General features: G+C 39.1%; 1 protein-coding gene across 2 annotated transcripts in view; it reads right to left on the bottom strand.

Moving 5' to 3' along the window:
• Positions 1 to 269: 269 nt before the first annotated feature.
• The window catches only part of LOC127418211 (slit homolog 3 protein-like), a 235,366-nt gene continuing 211,671 nt past the window's right edge, over positions 270 to 23,964 (bottom strand). The window contains exons 30-38 of one of the 2 annotated variants that reach the window (XR_007893387.1): positions 22,789 to 22,882; positions 22,435 to 22,572; positions 20,282 to 20,525; positions 15,074 to 15,204; positions 3,079 to 3,233; positions 2,348 to 2,633; positions 1,965 to 2,170; positions 1,500 to 1,794; positions 270 to 1,262 (exon numbers count right to left, since the gene is read on the bottom strand). Coding sequence is in view for 1 of the 2 variants with exons in the window: in XM_051658665.1 (XP_051514625.1) it covers positions 1,553 to 1,794; positions 1,965 to 2,170; positions 2,348 to 2,633; positions 3,079 to 3,233; positions 15,074 to 15,204; positions 20,282 to 20,525; positions 22,435 to 22,572; positions 22,789 to 22,882 (1,496 nt within the window). In the remaining variant the exon portion in view is untranslated. Of the gene's footprint in view, positions 1,795 to 1,964; positions 2,171 to 2,347; positions 2,634 to 3,078; positions 3,234 to 15,073; positions 15,205 to 20,281; positions 20,526 to 22,434; positions 22,573 to 22,788; positions 22,883 to 23,964 lie in introns of both variants that reach the window. The other variant, XM_051658665.1, reaches the window with a different exon arrangement.

The following is a 23,964-nucleotide window of genomic DNA, read 5'->3' as shown; positions in this document are numbered from 1 at the left end:
ATTACTTTCTTCCATAGAACACAAAGAGAGATGCTTGGCAGAATCATAGCTTCTGTTACCATTTACTTTCATTGTTTCTTGGAGAAAAAACAAACAAACAAACAAACAAAAAAGATGCAATGAAAGTGAATGATGACTGGGGCTGTTTGGGTGAACTATCACTTTAAAGGTGCCTGTATGATAGACTTCATTCTTTAAAGGTGTAATTTTATCCAAGTTTCATATTGGGGCACAAAAAAGAATCACACACAAAAAAAATCCATCCCGTATTTCATTACAAGTTTAATTCAACATTCACTGTAAGTAATTATCACTCTCTAATTCATATTTAACTAAATATTATTCGAAAACACAACTTAAAACCACCAATCTTCTGATTAGAGGTGCTAACATAACATCTTGCACTGGGGATTCCTATTTCTGCTTGTACCTTATTTAACAGTATGTGACGAAACGAGGTGAGACAAAATGAGGCTGAATATTCATTAACACTGCTTAATTTCTTTTGGAAATCCTATAGACCTCTTGCTCTCTCTATCTCTCTCTCTATTGCTTTAAGACATCTATAAAGTGTTACTTCTCGAAAATAAAAATAACAGCAACAAAACAAATAAACAAAACAATGGGTATATATAAAACAATACAGTAGTAATGGGTGTAATATATTTGCATTTAATATTTTAGTAAAGGCCGGTTATGAATGGAATACTATGTCAGTATGAAGTGCTTTGCACTAGAGATGCGGTCACATGTATCACCTGCCGACACTGTAATCATGGGAAATGCATTTGGATTTTGCAACTGTACAAGTTAAAACAGGTAGACAGCAGGTGAACTATCATAGTTCCTACAATAGCTTTACTGCCTTTACTTACAAGTTCACATTTCACTTTTCCATGCAGTCATGCAAAAAGATTCAAACTCAGAGTTGCAGCCTTTAAACCAGTAGCTTCTCCTCTCTGGGATGGGCAAAAGCAAACAACAACCACAAAAAAACACTAAAGTGATCCGTAGAGCACATAAGTAACACCGCATTCCACTGGAAGCTTTGTGGATTACGGCTCAAATCCTTGGATTCTGCAGGTAAACTCATTGAGGTCCATTACAAGGCAGGTGGGTTAGGAAGCAGATCATATGTCACCGCCAGGGCACAGGAAGTAGGCTCACCAGAGTCTATGGTTTTTCCTCCCCTGATTGGCTTCATGGGCTCATTTCAGTCTTGTGCCCACCTGCTTGTGCCCAAGTGTCTCTCCGCTCTCTCACTTCACAATAGACATGCAACACAAATACCAAATAAATTCTGAAGGTTAGTTCTTATATAGATTTATACATATTTATATAATTCATATATTTTCAGGAATGTTAATCTGTGTGGTTTTTGTTCAATGATACAAAATTACTTTTCATATGACACATAAGCAACATCATAAAAACAGTCTCTTCCTTAAAAAAGCACCCCTTAATAAAAATAAGTTCTATTTGTGTTTTGTTTATTTTACAATATATTTTCTTTTCCGCTCCATCTTCTTGTGGTTTGGGATTGAGGCTATTATTACAATGGGCACTTTGTGCAGCCGCACTCCACGGTGGTCTCCATCTCTTCGGAAAAGGAAGATCCATCCGAGCACTTGAAGCCGATCTTCCGTCTCCGGCTTTTGGTGGGGGCGCAGCAGAGGCCCGAGTGGCAGGCATGAGGACACTCCACCCGTGGGATTTTACTGGTGGAGGTGCAGCTTTTATGACCCATTTGACGCTTGAGTAGCTCTCGAACCATCTCCCCTTGGCACGTCAGCTCTGTGAGGAACAGAGGACAAGGCAACAGATAAAGCATCAATATAATACATTAATACAGATGTTGACATTACTGATTTACTGTTCTGGAACGTATGCCAAGTAACAGGTGTTCCATTCGTTATATGCAATCATAATAAGTATTATATTATTAAAATGTTAAGCTGTCTCACCTGTTTCACAGGTCAGCCCGGTATATCCAGGCTGGCAGTGGCACACCGGTTCTCCACTCTCCGTCACTCTGCACTGCCCATTCGCACAGTGCTGCCCTCTGCAGGCAGCTGGCTCTTCTCGCTTCTCACAGTACTGACCTGAGTATCCTTCTGCGCATGTACAACTGTAGGAGGAGCCCTTTGGTACACACACACCATGCAAACACCTGCAAAGGAGAAAGAGAGCCTTACTCTGTGCTAAATGTTCAGGTATAACAGTTATAACACAGAGTGTTTCAGTTCAATTTTAAAGTGAATGGGTGTTATATTTGGAATATAGTGTATATAGTACTGTATATATTTTGTGTCAATAGAGCTGTTTTTGTGTGTGTTTGTTTGTGTACCTGTTGCTCTGGCAGGGTCTCTGAGAATTCCTCTGTTCACACAGTGGGCCGCTGTGGCCAGTGGGACACTCGCAGGTCACGCCTGCTTCTCTCTGTCTGCAGGCACCTTGAGCACAAACTCTACAGGAGTGACAGCCTGGGAGGATGCCCTCTACCCCTGCCAGTCCACTACCCAGGTCCTGCAGCTCCCCGTTGAGCCGTACATTATTGATGCAGCCATTAAAGGACTGGAACGGACGATCTGGACCCAGTCGCAGACCTGCAGTGCCAATTATAGAGGGCACACCTAAAAAATAAACAAATATACATGTATTATATTCAAGTGTAGAAAAATAACATATAATACAATTACAATCAATATGCAGTCTTTACTTTGCAATCATCATCAATTCAAACGCATTTTATACAGACACCTATACACCTTTACACAGTCGGTAAGGGGATTTGAGCTTCTTCATTATGAAATTAATATAAAATACTATTAGTAGGATCTCTTTTATTGAGAGCATTATCATATTTTATATCTTTATTTGTTTGGTAGTCTCTTTCATTCAAAGATGCTTAAAGCGCAATTAATGTTTTCATTTTATCAGAATGTATGTTCCCTGGGAATCAAACCAATAACTGTGGTGTTGCTAGAGCCATGATCCACAGGAATAGCTTTGAAATGCTTTGAAACTTCTGAAATTCAGTTTAGTTTAGATACACATTAAGAGGATCTTTGACCTTACCACCAATATAAAGCTGTGTATTGAGATCCACTGAAGGAGGGCGAGGGAGTTTCCCCAGGCTTTTAGGTGCCCCTTGATCCACCACCAAGCTCAGGGTCTGATTCTGGATCAGCACCTCCACCATATGGAAAAGTCCATCATTCACTGACTCCACACTGAGAGAAAACAAAGAGACAGTACAGGTTTACCACTTATAAAACAACAGTTCACTGGAACAACACAAGGAGACTTACCATCTCCTTTAGTGTTCCAGGAAATAAAATAATACGAGTTTGGAGGTTAAATGATGACAGTTAAAATTTTTGGATAACCATCCCATTTAAATTCACATTTAACCTCGTGAGACCCCGCGTCCACATGCGTGGACATTACGTTTTGGCTTTGCTATAGACCAGGGGATGGCAACCTTTGGCACACGTGCCAGCATTGGCATGCAGAAGGGTAATCACTGGCACGCCAGCAATGGCGAGAGAGGAGTAGACTATTTTATTTATATAAATTCCGCACCTGCATTCCAATCTACATCTTGATGTAATCCTTCCTCATGATCATGCAGCGTGTTTTCATGAGCTGAATGGGAGGCTAAACAAAAAGCTAAAATGTGATGAGACTCATCACTTTTGGTTAATTGCGTGAGAAAACGCACATACTTTGCTCCGGTCAGTCTGCACGGATGACATACATTCCATGTTTAATTTGTTTCTTTTTGCTTTCAGAACAACACGTCATGTAATAAGGAAAACACCACTATTAATCCTTGAGATTTCCAAACCAGCATACAGGTACACCCTCCTTAAACCATGGTCACACTGAAATTACATTAAACGATTAAAAGAGAAAACATAAACGCACATCGTGGGATTCAAAAAACACACATGGCAAAATATAAATTATTCAAAATATAAATTAAACCTGGAAATAAAGTTTTAGGATTTTGCAGGTGCGATTCACCATAAAGGGCTGAATAGTTGATCGGCTTGTGATGCGCAAATGGCTTGCACGTGCAGCGTGAGTCTCGTCACACTTTAATAGTGTTTAAGCTCCCATTCAGCTGATGAAATCACGCTGCGTGATCATGCAGAAGGATTACATCAAGATGTAGATTGGAATGCAGGTGCTTCATATAAAATAGCCTGCTCCTTTGTCGCTGTTGCTTGCATGCTAGTGATAACCCATCTGTGCCCTGCTATAGACTATGCTTAATTAAATTTTTTTAAAACCAAATGATCAGGAGATTTTAGGCTGTCATTAAAGGGTTAAGGTTTTAGCGCACCGAGTCATGTGACAAAACAACATGGTGCCAATCTCAGCCGAGTTTGTCTTTCAGAGAAATGGCAACAAAACTACATCTGGTAAGAAACCATCTTAAGTTTTCACATTAAAACCTGTTTGAGTCAAAAGAGTAGAGTCTCTAGTTCCATCCGATATGCCATTTTAAAACTTGCAGCAATTTATCGCAAAACTATATGCTGTTAAACACAATGTCTACTTACGTGGACGATAGGACTAACATTCCATAAACAATCCTACATTCACTGTGCATTATCACACTGAGAATGAATGGGTTCATCCAAAATGTTGCTTTCAGAGGCTGTATACAGAGTTATGTTCTGAGACTGTTCTGAGACCAGTGAAGACAGACAGCACACTGGAGGTTAAGTCATTCACTAATTAGGGAGCAAGGGAGCATCCTATAGCATTCCTATGCAGCCTAGTGCATTCACTTCTAACATCTAGTCAAAAGTTTAGCTTCATGCTGTAGATGACGTTTGGACCACTCAACATGATTGGCAGACATGGGACATTGATAATCAGTACATAGATTTTATAATGCTAAATTTTATTTTAACATGGTTGGCAGTGATTTGATGATGCTCGCTATTACTTTTAATCAGAATTATTTATTCAGCTTCATAGAAAATCAGCTGTAATGTCTATAATGTCTCAAAAACATTATTAACCAACACTCCTGGACACATAATAAACTGTTTGATGAAAAAAAATCTGACTTTCTATATCTTGAAATTACTTAACATTTAACAACTTAATCCCGCTGTCCACATTTGTGGACATACATTTTTAGGAAAACTATTTGCTCAAGAATGTAATTTTTTTTTTTTTTTTTGCTTGTTAATTAGGTGCTATTAGTCAAATCAAAAAGGGAAATGGAAAATGGACAGCAGTCACGCGGGGGTTTTAGGAGGTTAGAAGGTAACATGCTTTCGACCACTCAGCCATTCTGGGTAAATATAGTGCAGGTTGGTTGGTTAATGACTATTTTGACTGATTGCAAAAATGCCACTGCTGAGGTAAATGGACTTTTACAAGTTACATTTTAAGAGTAAACAAAAAGCCTTAATGTGCCGTATAAAATCTCCACACTGCTTAAAAATGACATGGTTTCCACATTAGCCTCTGTCAGGTGTATTTTCAGTGAGCCGTAGTCTGGCACCGATGTGGGTAGAGCTGAAGTTGTGGGAAAAGAGAACGCTTGTGTTGGCCATGAGTTCTCTCTTTCTTCGAGTTAGCGCACTCAAATCACATCCTGCTGAGCTTGGCACAGTGACTGTGTGAACTCCTGAGAGCGATTCCGTTTCACGTGCTCATTTTTAAACCATTGAAGAGTGCTATTTGTTCACCGCTCCCCAAAACTTCTATGACACATCTCGTTGACTGTGACAGTGTGCTCTCACCGGCAGCCAGATGATTTTCGCCCATTTCTTCCTTAGTTTCTTGCATTGCACTGCATGCAGCATGATGATTGGCCCCGACTCTGCTGACTTCTGGAATTGTGAGTTGTTTAAATGTGATTCTGCAGTTGTTAGGGTTATGAACTTATCAGTATCCGCTGAACTAACTCCAGATCATGAGAAAGCTGTCCTGTCAGGCTGTAGAAACCCCCGTTCTGTATTGTAGTAGTTATTGCTGGATGGAACACAAGCAGTTACAGACAGCTAGAGACAGTGGTTTGGCAAAGGAGGACAGAGACCAATAGGGACAGGGAGAGAAGGGGGGAAGAGGGTGAGAGAAATGATATTGTGGCGGGTAGAGTGTATCTTAATCTTCACCTCAGCCTAAATAAGGTTTTCTTTGGTAGAGTAGAAAAAACACATACATCCGAAAAACAGATCAAGTAATTCCTTCACTCTAAGAAGGGAGGAGACTAGGTTCAATGACAACATGCTGTCAAAATGTGTAAAACTCTCTCTCTGAGGTGTGAATGTAATATTTACCCAGTGGAAGCTTGACTCAACCATATAACCTCATTACTTAAAAGGATAGTTCAACATGAGGGTAAGTAAATGAGCACAGAATTTTTATTTTCGGGTAAACTATCTTTTCAATTAAAAACTCAAAATACTATAGGACACTGAAAGAAACAGGCATCTAAATAGGGAAAACTCTATAGGTCACATTAGGTAAACAGTGAAATCCCCTTTTTTCATTCGCTTCAAACATCCACCAGATGAACATATCTATACAGAAAGGTAAAGCAAACAAACAGACTAACATTAAAAAGTTCTTGTGGGTAGTGAGTTAATATTTGCGCTGGCTCACAACTGTATTTTCCATTGCAAAAAAGCTGAGGCCAAGGTGCGGATAGAGATCAGTGTCCCCATATATAGGGGGTACAGTTCATTGAGGTCTTGGCAAAACAAAGACCCAACACAGTCACATGTGTGGTTTGCATTACAGGCCCATAATTCAATTCCTGTTTTAAAACAGGCTTTTGCAACAAACACTGCAGTCTGTTGGCTAGACCCCCCAAACATCTCCCACCCGTCCATTTGATACATCAGTACCACCATGGACGACAGGCTTTATTATAATATAAGGACATTTTCATCCACTGTCTCTGGTTTTGACAGCCGTCTTTCATTAAGTCGGTCTGAGGGCCTACTTGCTGGCTGGGAATGAAAATGGGAAGAGTATTTTGCGGAGAAGGTGGCGATGGTGGGAATATAATGGAACAAAAAATAAGGCTGTATTATCAGAATGAAAACAGACAAAATCAAAACATAAATCTTACCACGGGGGAGAGCAGAAATCACTGGAATTGACAACATTTTCTCGAATGTCGTGCTAGCACCACTAAGGGGCGCCAGAGATCAGCATAGCATTTGCAACCATTGGTCTTTTGTCTGTATTTTGACAGACAGAAAATGACCTAAGGCCATAATATTTTTAAAATGGGGGGTGAGAAGGTGGAGTGTCTTTGATGTGCACCTAGCCTACATATTAGATTCAAGTCGCCTATTCTGGAACTCAATAAAAACAAACAGAAACCTGTGGAAGATTTCAGCAACCTCAAGTCACCATCTTGCATGAGGGGAAGTCAATTTCCTGTCAGCTGAAAATAAAATACTCTGTTTTTCCTTGAGCGAAACTGCATTATAAATGACACATACACAAAGTTAGGAACTATTACCCGTTCCTTCATCTTGGAGAGTTATCTAGATCAGCAAACCTGTAGACATATTTATGTTTTACAGATTCAATTACGTGGCACAATCATGTGCTTACAAGAGTGATATTGCACAGGCAGCATGACGGAGTTACAAACTGCAGCTGTAAAGTCAATTATGCATCTTTGGAACATGAATAACTAAGAGAGATTTTGAGGCTGAATTTCCCTAAGATTAAATTTTTACTCCACTGATGGTTATGTTTAGGGTATACAGTACTGTGTCATAGTCACATAATATTTTTCACAAAAACATTTGTCTTAAGATGGTTATATATATCTTCAGCTTTAGTGTGTCAATAGGAAATATACATTTTAAACTCCCGAACATTCCTTTTGCAAATAGAATAGAATAGAATAGAATAGAATAGAAGAACAGGGAGCTCTGCAACAGATAGCATGGCCCCCACAGAGCCCCCCACTGAATATAGAGTCAGTCTGGGATTACATGAAGAGACAGAAGCAGTTGAAATAGCCTAAATTGATAGAAGAACTGTTGCGAATTCTCCAAGAAGCTTGGAACATCCTATATGCCAGCAATCAAGAAAAACTGTGTCCAGGTGACCTAGGAGAATTCGTGCTGATTTTGAAGGCAAAGGTGGTCTTTGTATGACGTTAATTGATAAATGAAAACTTTTTATGGCATTATTTTTGAAGACATCCTCACTATGCAACATTTTTCACAAGTGCCTAAAACTTTTGCACAGTACTGTATGTTTAGTCAAAAATGCATTCCTGTTGACTACATTACATCATTAACAACTTAAAACAACTTCCTTTACAACTCGCTTTTGCCACCACTCTGTGGATATTTCACCCGGAAACTGGAGCTCACACTTGGCCATGTGTAGTGCTGGGCGGATTACTGTAATCCTCTACTGATTACAAATGATATGTCTAAAAATGCAAACAGTAAAGTAATCTCATAGATTATATTTTTGGGGTAATCTAATCTGATTACTTTTGGATTACTTTCAACCTAATTCTATTTTACTTTGTCACATGCATTTGAGTAGGATAGTCATTTTAACATAAAAGTACAAAGAGAAAGAATATGTATTGCATTCTTCATTACCAACAAAAAGCCTCACAAAAAGAGCTCCTTATGACATTTTTAAAAAGTGCATTAAACATTACATAAACATTAAATCTAACAGCAATGACAGTGCATAGCGAAAGTTTATAATTCAAAACACTGAGATATTAAATTCATTTTAAGTGCATAAAACAATAGCAACATTAAGAACAGTAATGACCATAAAATCAACAGCAACAACGGTGCTAGGTCAAAGCTTTCATCTAAAAACACTGAAACACTTTTAACCCTTACTGCTTACTGGTAGTTCATCACCTTTCCAAAGCTGAGGTGCAAGATATAATCTTTTGAACAGCAAGAATAATCAAAAAGAGCAGAATATTATAAAACAGCAGAGTTCCACCGAGCCACACAAGGAACAATTGCATCAAGTTTCATGCAGTGGACTCTACTGCATCAGTAGCAACAGCAGAGCGATGGGCTTTGTTTCTTATTGCTGCACATTTTGCAGTTGAACTATTGTGTGCCCTTAGAGATGGCATCCACTAGATCCTTTGAAGCAACTAATTTCAATGTGTGAGCTGCACACCATTGGTGTAATTTCATTCTTAAAAATGAAATTATCTCTGTACATCCAGTGGTTAAATGCTGAGGTGGACCATACCATCTTCACCTGGTGAGTATCAGTTCTGTGTGTAATACACACAACCCCCCTGAAAATACTCAAAGACTTACCGAACGTATATCAGTGGTGTGCTGATTTAGAAAGAAAAATGTAAAAGATTGAAAAAAGAGAATGATTAGGATGATCAATAAATTATAAACAATTTACTGCCGTTGCCTTATTAATATGTAATCATGTAATCTATAAAAAAATAACTGCAGTCCAATGACAAGTATTTTAAAATGTAATGTAATCCAATTACAAGTACCTGATTTTTGTAATCTGATTATATAATCCAGATTACATGCAATCAGTTACTACCCAGAACTGGTCATGTGTTCAACAACACTTCCAGTTTAGGCCACTGGGGGCAGTGGTTTGAATATTAGTAAGAACAAGTGGTGGGCCGTGCATTTACAGTCTAGGCCATCAGTGTGATTCATGCCATTAAGAAAACACAGTTTCACAATAAATAAGACACCCTATGCCTTTGGGCATCATACATTATGTTGCAGCTAACTAGTAATACCAATTGACATTTTAAATACAGGTCCACAAACGAAAGCCAGAACTTGAAACGACACTTAATGCTCAAGCAAGCCTAATTTTAACTGCAGCATGACTGTTTTGTGAAATGAACATCTCCCGAACAGATGTTCAAAAATCATAATTTTTCATATGAATCTACCAAGGAGGTCTATAATACCTGGAAAAATCTATCTAATAATATTTGCGATTTAAATGTTGCTTGCAATAAATTTCATTTCGTCAGGGTACACGGTTATGTTACGTTCCATTCAAGTTGGATGTGGGATATTCCTACTTGATATCTCCGACCATAAATGCATTCCATTCAGAAGATGAAGTTTAAGGAAACAAAACTGCAATGCTCCCGTTAGCTTAGCAGGGGTTTGACTCTCTTTAGAGATGTCTCCTAGCAACCCAACTGATAAACAATGCTGCAGCGCTAGCATTTGTGCTTCAGGTATACGATTATCAAAAGAGATTGTAATTTACCATGTTTTATACACCTGTTTCTGCAGGCGTTTGTTAAACAAGGTTTAATATCATGTAATGTGGAAACAAACTTATTTATCGATATTATTTAATAAAGTGAATGCTTATCACTTACTTTGTATATCTCCCTGAGTGTCGACATGTTTGTGTGACATCATGCACCTGCATCTCGGCGAAATCGGAGTTGAGAATTTCTGCATGAGCCTACAAGTTGTAATTCTGACTTCAAGATGCATTCCATTGCACTTTTCCTAGTAGGAAGTTGTAAAATCTGACTTGAGTTGAATGGAACATAGCACTACTTTTCAAAACTTGATCCAATACTGAATGCTCAAGCAGCCTAATTTACACTTAGAAAACTCCTGATGTTGCTATAACAATGCAAAAAGCACTTACCAATTTACTTGATGTGAAAATCAGTCCTCCTTTCCTGTTTAATAAATTAAGCAATCACATGGTCATGCAGAACATCTCGTATTTTTAAATCCATAAGGATCTCTTTCTCAACGGCAATAACAGCAGTGATGACAGCCGACTCGTCAGACAGCTTGATTTTATGCTTTTCGCTCTTGAATAACGTACATCACTTAAAGCTTGACTGCGTCACTCAAGGCCAGCTTGAAGGCCTCAACCGGGACATATCCTAAAGATCACACCCACCAAGAACAAATAAATCAATCTGATTGGCTGATGAATTTGACAATCTGACTTTAGTTGCCCATTCATTTGCACTGTTGAGGGATTCTGAAGAAATTCTGAAGGCCTGAGGGGGTGGAGCTCAGATTCCCATGCTGCTTTGGATTCGGGCATGTGATTTGTGAAACAGCTGTTAAACTTTGTTTGTAAGCATCAAAGAATAAATTCTGACTGGATAAACTTTTCATTTTTCTCTATTTGTTTGTAGATTAATTAAGAGTGGAAAGCGATTAAAAATACATAGGCAAAAAGGTGATTAAGAATGAAAGGATGAAAAATATTTATTTTTTGGCATGTTAGGCCAGCAGAGAAGGCTTTGCTGGCCCTGAGAATTCGCCACTGGTAAGAACAGACCGATTTCAGCAGAAAAATTCAGTGGCACAGAATTCACAGTGAGATCAGTCTGGGTGATAATAATTTTTGAGTGAATTGTCCTTTAAAATCTATCCTTACAGCATCACTTCCTTTTTTCTACATTCAAATGCTTTACTCACTCAGGGACTGCGAGGGAACGAAAACAGGCCGTAAAATCATACCCTGACCTCTCTTCCCTCACCCTAGTGCTGCTCAGCATTAAACCCAGTTAACATGCCAAACATTAGCTGCTTTTGGAAGGCTGTGGTTAGGCGTGGTGCAGGATGGTGAGTCCACACTGAGCAGGACAGAGAAGGAGGAGGGGCGGGCGGGGGAAAACGTCAATTCGAACATTCTCATTAAATTTCCTGCAATGTTTCCTCAAACCACTGTTTCTGCCGAGGAGCTGCCCACGCGGCTGCTTAAACTAATACTCAGATTAGCATGACATTTAGTAAAGGGCAGCGCATTAACACGCTGCATGGGCCCAAGCATTCGTCTCATGGTAATAAGGCATTACTGCTAGTGAAGAGCCTCTTCTGCTCTCCTCCCCAGTGCATCTTTCTCTTGCTCCATCCCTCCCCTCACCTCACCCACACCTTCCATTGAGGCATGATCACATTGCAGAGATAAGTGTCCTGCACTCTACTTTGGCATCTTCATCTCTCTGGGGTCTGATCTGTCTTTTTTCCCAGTCTTCTGTGACCTCACTGCTTTTCTCTCATGTTTCTGCTCTCTTATCACTCCATCCTTCATCACCACTTCCACATGACCACATTATCTCTCCTTGTTTTCCCTGGTAGGGATCCCTTCTCTCACTGAAGTTCAGCAGAGACAACATGTAAGACTTGTAGACAGTGTGGGAATCTAGCAAGTTTTTCCCTCTGATCTTCGCCCCACAGAGTCTTTATGACCCAGTTCCACATTTGAAGTCAAGCACCCACAGAGAACCACTGAACCAAACCAAGCCTAGGAATGCTCCAACCACAGTCTCAAAACTCCAGCTTCAATGGTGGGAAAACTCAAGCAAGTGAGCTGCCCAGATGCTGCACCAATGTCCAAGCATTGTGGCATGGGTACAGGTTACAAATTGAGCACCAGGCTCTGTAGGAGCTCAGTCCATTTTGGTTCCACACAGTTAGTGCTAACAATGACATAGTGACCTCAGGAGTATTTTCGCCAGACTTGGGTGTGCCGTGCAGTGCCATGGCCAAAATCAGCTAAAAGAATGGCAATCTTCCTTCCTTCTCCCTCACACTTGCTCTGGCAATGTGAACTGCATTCTTAGCCCAAAAACAATGGGATTCAGGCATGCCAAAGCCACACAGCACAATGTCATTAGAGGAGAAAGAAGCTAATGAGAGGGTGACTATCAGGCCACATCCACACCACTCAGTTTCAGTTTTCAAATGTCATTGTGTTCCAAAATGTTTCTAAATGGAATGTTTTCGTAACACTCAGTTTTCAGTTACAGATGCCATTGTAGAAATTCACTATTCACAATCAGCCATGATTCATTTAATCCAAGAGTAAAAGTATCTGTAGAGCCGAGGAGGGCAGGGCCGGGCTGGAATGACGCACGGTCACCAATCAGCCTGATGGGGCACGTGCGGCCGGGGACGTCAATTCGAGAGAGAGAGAGAATTACAGGCAGCTGCCCTGTGTGTGGTTATGTTTGTGTGTTCTTGGTTAAGTTGTTCATTAAATTATTATTTAAGTTGTCAAGCCGGTTCTCGCCTCCTCCTTTCCACTGAACCCCCTTACAGTATCCAATAATAAGACTAAGAATAAGATTAAGTGAGTAGTATACAGCAGGTCATGTGATTCTAAAATGGCAGCCCCCATTTCTGCCTAAAAACTTTGGCCCCGTTCACTTCCATTGAAAGTGCATCACTGTAAACTCGACTTTTGCTTTTTTTGATTTATTTATTTTTTAAAAAATGAAAATTAGAGTCGAAATTATGCCACAAATGCAGTACACATAGGAGTTTGCAAGTACAGTAGGAGTCATGGCCTAGCAGTTAGAGCAATATCAGTTGTTGAAGCATCACATTATAGATGGTCTAGGGAATACACAGTCATTAAAACAGAGCCAGGTTATCAGAGCCATGGTTTAGTGGTAGTCATACATGCTCCAAACATGTTGAGTCATGGTGCTCATGTGGGAAATGCAGGTTCGAATCTAGCCTGCATTGTGTCCTGATCCTGTTCCCCCTTTACTAATAAAAAAGTGTTTAAAGGCCAAACAGTCTGTTCAAGTACTCTGAATGGACTCTTAATTGATTGGGCCCTTGCTGCAGGCAGAAGGGAATAGGGGAGCTCTGAAGCGGGAATGAGATGAACTTGATCAATACAAAGTCATCAAGCAAGCAGGCAGGCAGGGCTTGAGCACCCAGCACACTGCTGTTCACCTTTCCTGCCTGCTAAAACAGCTGCCAATCACGAATGTTTACGCTTTAATTCTACAGACCCAGATGAAACAGAGGCTCAAGGGGAACCCTGCTTAACACCACATTCCCTTTCCAACCAAACATGTGGATGGACACAGATCTCTATCTAAAATCCTTTGAAACTAGGTTATCATTAGGTCTAAAAGCCTGAATCTGGGCTCTTGAAACCCATTACAGAGAAGTCTGTGCTAGATTAATGACATCCGCATTGACCCACTAGGCCGGAGTCAGGCACCATCTGCTCCAGACTCAACAAGCTTGTTGTCTGCTGGAATGGCAGGGGGTGATGGCAAAGAGCTCTGTGTTTATGGGGGCTCCAATGAGCATTGAAATCACGCCGGCTGCAACGCAGAAGTGTTCGCATGAGAACCAAGCAAGAGACGCAAACCATCGCCTGAGGCAGACTCAAGCAGGTCATGTAAACCCAGGGCTCCTTTATGGTTTTATGATGTGCCATGAGCTTACATGGATTAAACTTTCCTGAGAATGGGGAGAAAACGTACCCGCAAACACCCCTGTTTCACCCTGACCTATTTTGAGCAAAGGTACGGGGCTCCTTTGAAAACACAGACATTTTTAAAAAAGATGAATGAGTTTCTATGTTTGAAGGTTTAAAATAATTTAGTTGGTATCTGCGTGTTTAGATTATGCTGCAGCTAAAACGGCACACTTTATGTTTACTGTGAAAACAGAGGTGTGATTGTGTTTGTGGCTCTGTTCCAGAACCTAATGAGCTGAATTGCTGCCTACTGCCTTCCAAGGCAGCATCCTTACTCAGGGCATGCCCAAGTTTGAAACCTCCATTTTCAGTTTCCTAACATCACTGTTTTTCAAAGTATTCGATTTTGGAGAGTGTTTCCGAAAGTCTGCATTTCATACAACTCATATAAATAGAGCTCGTCACACAAAGTTCACAGGAGATTCAGTTTACAATTGATTTCAAGACAGTTAGCATGTTGCTAAGGCTAAGCTAATGACATGATAGCCAACTTTAACAAGCATAAATGTACACAGCACAGTGATATTGGGTAAAATAGTCCATGTTTAACAGTATTAAAATATTTTTCTGAATGAAGTATACAGTCCTTATAATTGACATTTCGCTTGAGTCCGCCATTTTGGATTTTTTTTTTTTCGCAGCATGAAATATACAATGCTTTAAATATAGCCAAAACTAGGTGTCTTAAAGGGTAGCATAATTATGCTGTCTACCTTTTGGAAGAGTATTCATGTTGAAAGTGTGCCTATGATGCCGACTGAGGCAGCATTTTAAGGTTTTGGAACTAAGCAAGTGTGTATGTCTGTATCCTCACCTGTACACAGTAGTAGGAGGGTACTTGGCAATGTCATAGATCAGACGGATATGTCCCTGGTACAGCTCCAGGGCAAGTGGGTCATGGTCCTCCTTATACAACAAAATGCCATTGTCTTTATCTGTGGCTACCTGAAAAAAGAAAGAGAGAGAGAGCGAGATAAGGAGAGAAATATCAGTCGAGGATAACTGCAAAAGGAGTTTTGACAATACCCAAAACAAACAAGAGTACATGATAGCAATCCGTTCCTTTCTCATATACTCAGCATGATACACACACTAAAAGAGAGAATGGCTGTAGGACCAGCATTTAGCTCTCTTTTTAGTCGAGAGTATCAAACGGTACGTCTGCGAGCAAATTGTGACAGGAAACAGCTCACATTTATAGAAAAGCACTGGGATAGGACGAGAAAGAAAAGGAGCAATTGATGGGTTATCCTGCACATCAGTTGGGAAAAGATTTGACTGCTTTCTTGTGTTGAATTGCCTGGAGGCATATGTGCATTCAGCACATACACAAGTCCCTGTTTCTGTCAGTGGGAATTAAATGGGAGGGCCAAATCATTAGTGCTATTAAGCACAGTTTTACTGAGAACGCTGGAAATGAACCTAATTTGATTGCTTTACTAATCTTGCCATTTCCCAGGTGCCAGTTCTCTGTGCCTTGCCTTTTAAGACCTGTCTACTGACACCAAGTCTGATGTGGCTAAACGACATGAAAATGTAGGGGCGGGGTTACGATTTGCAGGGCCCCAAGCAGCCGTCCAGCCGGGGCCCCCCTTTTGACATACAATCGGGGGAAATTACATAAAAGTGATTTTATGTTATAATTATACAACCATTTATAACAGCCATTGTAGCCAAGACCATTCAAATGTTTAATCATATTTAATTCTATATAAAGAATTAATGCATGTTTTCCACAGATTTTCCACTAAATGAACACAAGGAAGAAAGGTATTTAAATTTATAATATAATAAATATATTTTATATGCACCAATAGAGTAATAAAAAAAATGTAGTTCTAGAAATCATTTATTTATTTTTTGTAAATAAACAGGGTGTGTATAAAGAAGACTTGAAATTAAGCAGGTCTAACTGACAACTCTTATGTTTTTTATTTGTTGTTGTCATTTTTAGTACAATTATAGCACTTTATTTATATTAAAGTTCCCATTCCCTGGTGTCTGTTCTATGTGTCTTGCCTTTAAATGCCTGTTCACACCAAGTCTGATGTGACTAAAATGTGTAATGTGCACAGGAGAATCAACTCATTTCAATAGTTTAATAGACATTATCATGTAGCCAAGTTAATGACATGACAGCTTACATGACTAAGTGTAAATATTAGGGTTGTCAATTTAAAAAGTAACTAAATTAATCATGCCCACTGATGCAGACATAAATTCCATATAAAAGTACAGATTCTCCTACCATATGAGCACTTCAAGCTTGAAGTTCATCTGTTCTTACGAGCCACGTCTATGGACCCTTTTCACATATCCGGGTTGGAGAGCGGATGTAGACGCATGGCAGGGTAAACTTGAATGGCGGTGAATGGGAGACCACAGCCAATTACATTTTTGCTTACCCGTTTGCTCCAACAGCAAAATAAAAAAATCAACTATTATGCTTTCACAGCTTTGCAAACGAAGATAAAAATATACAGTGCTGGATAGCAGCAGTAAGACGAGAGAAATAGGCCACATTTCTGTCACTCCCTCAGCAGCTGTGTTAGACAACCCATCGCAGCTGTGGTAACTGATTGTTTAAAATGTATTCCAGGGTAATATAATACACAGTACAATGTTATAAATTTACACTAAATATTTCTAAAATTAGAAATATAAAAAAGTTTGCTACAGTTACTTAGTTAAAGAAGGTGGAAACGCATCATAACAGGTCTGTGAAAAGGGCCCATAGGTGGCAGCGTGCCTCAACAAACCTCACAAACAGCGCAGCTACAGAATGAGGACCACTGAATACAAGAAAGAAGCTCCAAATGCATCCTTCTGATGCATGCGCATGTACATAGAACGACAATTAAAAAAAGTGCAGAGGGAACGCAAGAACGCGTACTGTGAGAACTGGACACATTGACAAACTCAGTGCTGACAGATTGCAGTCATCTGTAGGCAGGGTTCCTTTGAAATGTATTCCACTACAGATTACAGAATACATGCTGTAAAATGTCATTTGTAACGTATTCCGTGAGATTACTCAAGGTCAGTAACGTATTCTAAATACTTTGGATTACTTCTTCAGCACTGGTAGATTTTTTCACTTGTTTTGACTATAAAAACTCTGCCAGTACAGTAAGACAAAATACACATGTTAAAAATACATTCTCTGAAAAACCTAAATATCTTATGCTGTGTTGTTTCTAAAACACGATTGATCAAATTGATCTTGTTTTAAGGATTTTTAGATATTTTTACAGGAAAACAATACAATTTTTTTTATCAAGAATATGATTTTTGCCCTAATATCAAAGGTCTTACTAGAAAAAAAGAAATTATGATCCAACGTGAATTTTCTTGATAAAAAATATGATCGTGCCTGGTAACGTGCATGTAAAATGGCTAGAAATAGCATTTTAGCTTAGCGTAAAGCTGACAATTTACACAAGGTTTATTTCTATTTCTTCTGCTCCAGACTTACTTCAAACTTACTTCTCTGTCTGCTCGTATGAATGTAACACATCATAAGAAAGTGTTTCACCGCTGTTCAAATGCACTTTGGATCGCATCATTTATATGTATAAATGTTTTCCATCTGAAAGGACTAAATATTAAATGAAACAAATGACAATAAAATGCAAAGTAATCTCTTCAGTAATCAAAATACTTTTTGAATGTAACTGTATTCTAATTACCAATGATTTAAATTGTAACTGTAGTGGAATACAGTTACTTATCTTTTGTATTTTAAATACGTAATCCCGTTACATGTATTCCGTTACTCCCCAACCCTGTCTGTAGGCTTGTTCAATGATATGAAAATAAAACAAACAATATATTGAGTTCTTTTTGTATTGTCTAATCAATGCTTTATCCATCTGCCAGAATAATGCAATTTATTTCAAACTGAATTTTAATCTGTATGATATATTTATTATAGGCCCTAACTATTATATGTATAAATATTTGAATTATTATGCATTTATATGAATTTTCTTTATTTTGGGGGCCTTTCTCAGCCAAAAAAATAAAAAAAGATGCTTGCGATTAATTGCGATTAATTTGATTAATTAACAGCATATCCTGTAATTAATTTGATTAAAGAATTTAATCGATTGACAGCCCTAATAAATATACATAGCATACAAATATTGGGTAAAATAGTTGTCGTTTCGTTGTGCCTGTTCTACGTGTCTTACATTTAAGGCCCGTTCACACAACTAGCATTGATTTCAAAAGACTTTGAATTTAGCATGTAGCTAAGCTAATGACATGATAGTCTACTAAATCGACATGAAATTGTAGTCATAATTTTGTACACCAAAAATATTCACACAAATTCTGGTGCCAAAATGTTGTCATTCTATAAATGGTCGGTGAGTATATTTCATTACCCAAACAATAAAATGAAATCGACCTAGTCTCTGGAAAAAAAACAAAAAAACAACAACATATCATTGCTGTACATTTTGAACTTGGTGTGAAGAACTATTTATTTCATGTTTTTTTATGTAAAAATAAAAATAAAAATCAAAATTAGTTTAAACAAGCATTTAGAAAGCTGAATACTACCATTCCTAGAGCTTGTAGACTCATTACAACCGTCATTTAACTCTGAAAGGCCTCTCAGTCTACAGATGTGCTGCACTGGCATGCAGTGTTGGGTAAGTTACTCTAAAAAAGTAATTAATTATTAACTACTAATTACATCTTCTAAAGTGTAATTAGATTACTGTACTAATTACTCTGTCTGAAAAGTAACTGCATTACTTATTACTAAAACCCTTATAGGGGGGCCTGGGTAGCTCAACGAGTAAAGACACTGACCACCACCCCTGGAGTCACAAGTTCGAATCCAGGGCATGCTGAGTGACTTACATGGGGTAACCTCCTCATGGTCACTATAATGTGGTTCTCACTCTCAGTGGGGCACGTGGTGGGTTGTGCATGGATACCATGGAGAATAGCGTGAAGTCTCCACATGCACTATGTCTCCACAGTAACGTGCTCAACAAGCCATGTGATAAAATGCACACATTGACAGTCTCAGACACGGAGGCAACTGAGATTCATCCTCTGCCACCCGGATTAAGGTGAGCCACTACGCCACCACAAGGACTTAGAGTGCACTGGGAATCGGGCATTTCAAATGAAAAGGGGAGGAAAAAAAAAAAACCTTATCAACCTCAACCAGATGAAAAATACAAGGATAGACATGAAATTGTTCTTTTAATTCTTTCAAATAAATCATATAAAATCAAATAAATTATTCATGAACTGGCCAAAGAATTTAAGGGGCCTGCATTAAATTAGAAAACATACATTTTAACATTAGATATTCAAATTCATTATTGTTTTATATAGAATTGTTCTATAGTCTATACAGTATTTAACACAATTACATCAGAAGTAACTGTAATTAAATTACTGAAAAATTAAGAGTAATCCCTTACTTTACCTTTTTCAATGAAAACGTAGTTTAATTACAGTAATTAACTACTTAGTAATACATTACACCCAACACTGCTGGTATGAGATGCAGAAAGACATTTGCTCCTTGCTTACTTTCACAGACAGATAAATAGTTACTGAGCAATTTTTAATTTCTCCTACTTTAATTAACATTAGTGTGCCCTCCAGACAGCGAGCCGATGGGCTCATTTCTAGCAGATCTAGCAGTGACGCAGGGCCCTGATTGCAACGGATAACATCCCGGCTCAACCTCTATTACCATAATATATGTCCTCAGGAGAGGCATTATTCATATTGCTGGACAAGAGGTGACATTCTCATAATGTCAGTGAGGCCAGAGCTGGCTTGGATTGTGCACCGCAGATGAAAAAAGATGTTACAGGGGTAGATCACTTTTCATAGCTTCGGTATATATAGTTTTTTAGGGGGCTATTGTGAATGTGAATTTGGGTGATATGCTGACATGAGGCTAGTGACATGTGAAGTCTATATTTCAGTTAGAAGAAACTGATCTGGGATCCATTGTTAAGCATATAGAAAGCGGTTGCAGGAGTACCTGGAGGGATATGTGCATGGGTGGTCGGATCTTGGCGCCGGAGAGTTCCATGTAGGTATCTTTTCCAAGGAAGTGTACAGTGACTATTTTATGGCACTTGTTGCCAAAGAAGCCAGGCAGACAACGGCACACAGGCTCCCCCTCCATGACCAGACACTGTGCTCCATTCTGGCAGTCAGAATGATCACATGGACTTGTCTTCTGGAGCAATATCATTGGTGGAGTGTGCTCACAGAACAGCCCACTAAGGAAGGACGGGAAGAGAAAGAGATTGAGAGGTCACTTTCATTGCAATACATACATATACATCAAATTTTTATATTTTAAAGATTGTTTTTATGTTTTTTTTTTTTCAGTAAAACTATCTAAACATCCTTAAAATAAGATACATTTACTTGGGAAGCAAAACTGTGTTAGATAAAGATTTGTTTTCCTTAAATTACCTTTTTATTTTTCTTATCCCAGTGACCAATTGTTTCTTTTTGTAACATTTTAAGCATAAACCTCAATAAATTTTGTTAGATTTGTGCTCTTTCTTTTTTTCTTTCTTTCTTTCTTTAATAAAGGTACGTCACACAAAAGGTGGAGATAGAGTCACAATATTGATAGAGTGTCTGAGGTTAGATGGTAAGCCAGATTAATGCTGGGCTCAAGACACCATCAGGTCCTTAATTAGTAGCTGTGGTGGGGTGAGGAATGCTGTGTAGAGAGCTATTGTTCTGTTCAATGCCACACACACACACACACACACACACACACACACACACACACACACACACACACACACACACACACACACACACACACACAGAGAAAGTGTTATAATTAGCCATATGGAGATTCATCTCCTGTGCCTCTCAGATGTAACGGTACACTGACAAATAATTAAGCATGCCAACAGTGGCTCTGAAGCTTGGGGTGTAAGTGTGTATGTGTGTTGGCTCAATTTATCAAGCACTTCATAATCATAATGAAAACAGATGTGCATGTATCCTGGTTATCTGAAAAATATGCGTTTTCTTAGGTCTATCCCTAAAACAAAAAATAAAAATATAGAAATATAGAACAGTGTTAAAGACCCCATGAAGTCAAAATAGGAGTTTTGTCCATGTCTGTATACCTTTGAGACTATATGCTAGTGTTCTCGTAAAAGATTGACAAAATAACTTTAATCAGATATTTACTTTTAATTTTCCCTTCCTCCTAATACCACCTGCAACTGACTAGCAACAACAAGTAACAAATCAATAACTTCCTGTTTCAATAGGAATATGGACAAAAAACAAACAAACAAACAAAAAACAAAACAAAACAAAAACACGGTTAGGGTTAGCCTATTTTATTGTAAAATTATATATACTGTGTATAAAATATATAATAATACGTTTATTTTATATAGCACCTTTCTTGAACCCTAGGTCGCTTTACATGAGAGCAAATACATGAAATACAGCAAAAGGACAGATAACACATTCACTCATAAAAAAACAAAAAAAACAAAAAACTGCCTAACAAGCAGCCGAGAGATAATACTGATTGAAGAGATGAGTTTTTAGATGTGATTTAAAGGAGGAGAAAGTGGTGAGTTCCCGAAGGGGTTGTGGGAGAGCATACAAAGTCTAGGAGCAACAGTTATAAATGACCTGCCTCCCATTAAAAACAACCTGAACTTCGGGACAAACAAGAAATTTGCACCAGTAGACCATAGAGTGCGAGTGGGAAAATAAGGGCGAAGCAACTCAGTGATGTACTGAGGAGCAAGTGTGTAAAGAGCCTTGAAAGTTATCAACAATATCTTGTACTGAATGCGATAGGTAATTGGTAGAATGGGAATGATGTGTGCAGACTTTTTACTGGAAGTAAGCTGCAGAATTTTGGATGTATTGTAGGTGATTTAGGGTCTTAGTCGGTAAACCAAAGAAGGGTGAATTACAATAATCCAATCTAGAGGAAATTAATGCATTCGTATTGAGTACTGGACGGAGACGGGCAATATTGCGTGAATGAAAAAATTACGTCTTTATAATAGTAATATAATTAGCCTAAATGAACAACAATAGAGTTCAATTGGAAGTACCCAGTTAAATAGTTATTTAAAGATGTGTGTGTGTGTGTGTGTGTGTGTGTGTATCTGTGAACAATGCGTGTCTTACCTAAATCCTTCCTTGCAAACACATGTGTAACCATTGATGGCATCAACACACTCTGCCCCATGTTGGCATTTGTTCTCCAGACAGTCATTGTAATCCTGCTCACAGTGCTGGCCAACATAACCTGGTAAACACTCACACCTGACAAGAACACAACAAGAACACAGTTTAGACATTGAAAAAGGCCAAAGGTAACTTCTACTATTGCTACAACTGGCAGAACAACAACTTCTACTGTATGAAAAATTATTTTGCTATGGTGTCAAGGAGGTCATGCTTGTCTTTCCAGTAAAGTTCTCAAATGTTCTGACATATATACCAGGCTCTCCCATTTCCCAATGGAGCTCACACACTCACCTGTAGCCCTTACTGAGGGGAACACACTTGGAGTCATGTTGGCAAAGGTCAAAACCAGGCAGGCAGGGGTCAACCACCTCTTCGCACAGATCGCCTAAGACACACACAAAATGAAAGAACACACACTGTCAAATTGCTCCAACAGTTGCCCTCTCACAGCCGTCAGAGGCTGATCCCATGCTGAAATACTCAAAACCTTGACTGTCTGAGGGTGAAGCTCACAGTTGCAAAGCTAAAGGAAAATCTTTGATAGAACATACAGCATGTGTGTCACAACCCCCCTTGCGATCCACTGGTGTTTACGCTGCTCTTCCCATCTGCCAGTGTTTAGACTGTGTGTGGCTTTTACTGAAAACACATCTTTGTGTGATGGAAAAGCCCTTGTAGAACTTGCAGCTCAGCGGGGTCCATATGAAGGCACTAAATCACTGCCAGCCAGACTCTTCAATACATTCCCTGTTCCTGTCCACCTGCTGTAGAATGTCCGGCTCTGCAACAGGCCATACTGGGTCTGATTCAACCTTATCCACCCCCAACCCCCCCAAATATACACACATCTCACACCCATTCACCCAATTTTCAGTACTTCCTGAACAGGGACCAAGTGAGCTTTTTTGTTTTGGTCTAGTTCGCTGTATGGCACAACAGCAGCTCAGAAACAGATGTACCCTCTCCATGCTCTGGCCCTTGAGACTGGGTTTAGGCAATGGCTGCCAGGCCAATTTCCTCTGGAACCTTCCTGGAGCAACTGTGTTTGTTTGTGTGTCCTAGGGGAATCAGTGCAATCGGGTTTCTACTGCTCATTCAGGACTGCTGCACCTCACAAGATTTGTCTGGGGTCTGGCAAAGAGCTTAGGCTGTGGGTTTTTAAATAAAAAATGGATGTTGGTAGTAAGACTAGTACTGATCAAACTGAATACGGAACAATCCTCAGTAGAACATTCAACAGAAACATAGGGTTTTAAGGTTTTAAAGTACATAAAGTACAAAAGTAAAGTTTACGAGAGTTTGACCTTTGTCACAGTGTTATTTGTGATGATTTGACACTGAAGGAGGGCTAAAATTTAAATCTTTCTGAGATGGTGCACGGTGGCACTTCACAAATGCATATGGCAGACTTAATTTCAAGCCATACATTTTCTTAGTATGTGCACTTCATGGGAATCAAAAGCATGA

This window comes from Myxocyprinus asiaticus, chromosome 27, assembly GCF_019703515.2.
Source record: "Myxocyprinus asiaticus isolate MX2 ecotype Aquarium Trade chromosome 27, UBuf_Myxa_2, whole genome shotgun sequence".
Taxonomy (NCBI): Eukaryota; Metazoa; Chordata; class Actinopteri; order Cypriniformes; family Catostomidae; genus Myxocyprinus; species Myxocyprinus asiaticus.
This window is presented reverse-complemented; position numbering and strand designations above follow the sequence as displayed.